Source organism: Montipora capricornis, chromosome 2 (genome assembly GCF_036669925.1).
Source record: "Montipora capricornis isolate CH-2021 chromosome 2, ASM3666992v2, whole genome shotgun sequence".
Classification (NCBI taxonomy): domain Eukaryota; kingdom Metazoa; phylum Cnidaria; class Anthozoa; order Scleractinia; family Acroporidae; genus Montipora; species Montipora capricornis.
In genome coordinates this window covers 35,074,326-35,076,825 of record NC_090884.1, presented here as the reverse complement: position 1 = coordinate 35,076,825, position 2,500 = coordinate 35,074,326, and the positions used below count along the sequence as shown (strand labels likewise).

At 41.8% G+C, this 2,500-nt stretch overlaps 1 protein-coding gene across 2 annotated transcripts in view; it reads right to left on the bottom strand.

Annotated features, from left to right (window-relative positions):
- Positions 1 to 2,500, bottom strand: part of LOC138019812 (poly [ADP-ribose] polymerase tankyrase-like) — a 56,930-nt gene that overhangs the window by 47,884 nt on the left and 6,546 nt on the right. For both annotated transcript variants that reach the window (XM_068866718.1, XM_068866728.1), the window contains exon 5: positions 1,128 to 1,300. In XM_068866718.1, the coding sequence (XP_068722819.1) occupies positions 1,128 to 1,300 (173 nt within the window). The remainder of the gene's footprint in view (positions 1 to 1,127; positions 1,301 to 2,500) is intronic.

Genomic DNA, 2,500 nt, shown 5'->3' with positions numbered 1-2,500 from the left:
AAAGCTTTCCACCAAAGTGGCCCAGGTTCACCTCCCATACCCGGCGTCATATGTGGGTTGAGTTCGTTGGTCCTCTACTCTGCACCGAGAGGCTTTTCTCAGGGTATTCCGGTTTTCCCCTCTCCTCAAAAACCAGCAATTGACTTGATATACGTTTATTTGAGTAGATTACAATTACAGTGTCCACAATTAGTGCTCCTGCGCTAGAAGGCAAAACACTTAAATAAAGTTCCTTTCCTTTCCTTTCAACCTGAAATGACCAAGCCCCTGCGAGTCTGCTACAGCTGAGTGGTACACATCCGAACTAGTAATCGGAAGGTTGTAGAGAACTCTGATTGTCTCCCAGTATCGCCGAGTCACCATTGCTTAGCCGTTTTCAACAGGCAAAATTACAACTTCCGCGACTTAACGTGACACAGCCCCTTTGAAACCTCCGCGAGTTAACACAAGTCCACTAATGAACATCTGAACCCAGAAATTGCAAATAATGCAGTGGGAATGCTAATAAACGTCACAAAGGTACGTGTATGGTCTCAGTAAGTCTAAGCATCAACAACAATTAATGTTAGCGTTCGTGTTATTTTTAAAGTAGTGTTTTCTTTAGATTGCGAGTAGTCTCTCTTTTGCTCTAAAATCGCTCAAACGAACGCGACCTTTCAAAATGACTGAAACTTCGGGTCGCAAATACCGCGGGTGTTGAGCCAACGCCCGCGGTATTTGCGACCCGCAGCTTCAGTCATTGAAAGCGTAAGCGTTCGACGCGTTCGTTTCAACGATTCTAGAGCAAAAGAGAGACTGCCCGCAGCCTACCTTTTCTCAAGAGTTTATAGAAGTGGGGTGGGGAAGACTTTGTAACGTTTGACAACGGTATTTTTAGAGTACGATGCGACTGAGGAAAAGGGAGCCATTCCTGCAGAATGTTACTCACAACATTATCCGTGTTTGCCTGGAAACTCTGGAATACGTCAATAGCCACTGGCTCTGCATACATTTGTAGATCTACCTCAATAGATAACCTTAAAAGAGCTCTCATGACCTATTTTTTGAATAGTTTGTTATTATTATTATTATTATTATTATTATTATTATGATATCATCATCATCATCAACATTATTAAAAAACATACGTTCCAGTATCCATGCGATTCAGGGAGACTGTAGGGGCATTACAACGTTTGTGTTCTTTGGTTTTGGGTCCGTGAAATTCTTGCAGCAAAAGTTTCATCGCTTGGAGGTTGTCGTTGAGAAGTGCGTAATGAATGGCTCCAAGCTGAATCTCCGGACTTCTTGGCCAATGAACCTGCAAAATTAAAATCAATTTATTTCCTTTTAATCTTATTTTATCCATCTTTCTTGACATTTAGCCTTATCTTGTTGCAAAAGTCTGCTGAAGGACTAATGATGCGTATGCACAAACAAACACCAACATTCCGAAACAACGATAAGGGCTGTTAATCTTATAGGCTCTAAGGCCTCGCATGAGCTTCAGAGAAGCTCTTAGCAAGCTCTTTGCTAATATCTACTTTGATATATTTTTTGTAACGGATGGCATTAAATAATAATTTTATTTTTAAGGTTAGAATCGAGTAGCGAGAATGACGGTGAGATTATGTTGAGGTGTTAGTAAAACTGATGACGCAGTTGTCCTTCAGGTATTCCCCCGGGTAAACAACTAACGAGCTTAGATAATTATTTGCCGAAGCACCTATCATTCAGTCTTTCCCCATGGAATTAATAATATTGTATAGAATAACCTTCGAAACAATCGTGGTTAGTTTGCGCACACAAACCTATTTCCAGCTGGCATTTCTCTTGCTAAAAAGGTGAATAAAAACCAAAGACAACATCCTATCCATGATTGAGCTAAAGCACATGCGAAGGCAGGACCGTCAGGGCCGAGTTACTCAAAGCAATGTCATTGCTAACCATAGGTTAACGAGTGTAAAACTAGTTAGGTTGGTATTTAAAGCTGAATAACGCTTACAAAGCTTCGGGTGCCCTGGGCCAGAAGAATAGAAAGTCCTTTGAACTCATTCAGGAAGAGATTCAGGTGTCCTTGTGTCGGACAAAACAACTATAAGTGACTTCCCTGTCGCCTCGACAAGATAGCGTAATCTACAGAATGCCGCATCAGCACGGTGAATTTTACATTGGGGAAACAAGCAGATATTAAAGAGGAAGGTAGGGATACATGAATCCTAGACCTCCCCTATCTCTGAGCACGGCTAGGAGACAAAAGGGGTACAAATGGAATCAAAATCCCTGAAAACAGTCGACCCAAGTTCAAGAAACACACCAAGGGGTCAGTACAGCAGCTGACCTCAGAGTAAATTACTCATGATAAGGCTGAAGAAGCCGACCAGAACTCAAAAACAATTTCTTGCCGAAACAATAATGAATCGAATGACCGAAATCACCGCCGATCAACGTAACATAAATGGCGACGCGTAACCAGTCATCCTCATACCGTAACAGAGCCAAATGATCAAACGAAGTCTGA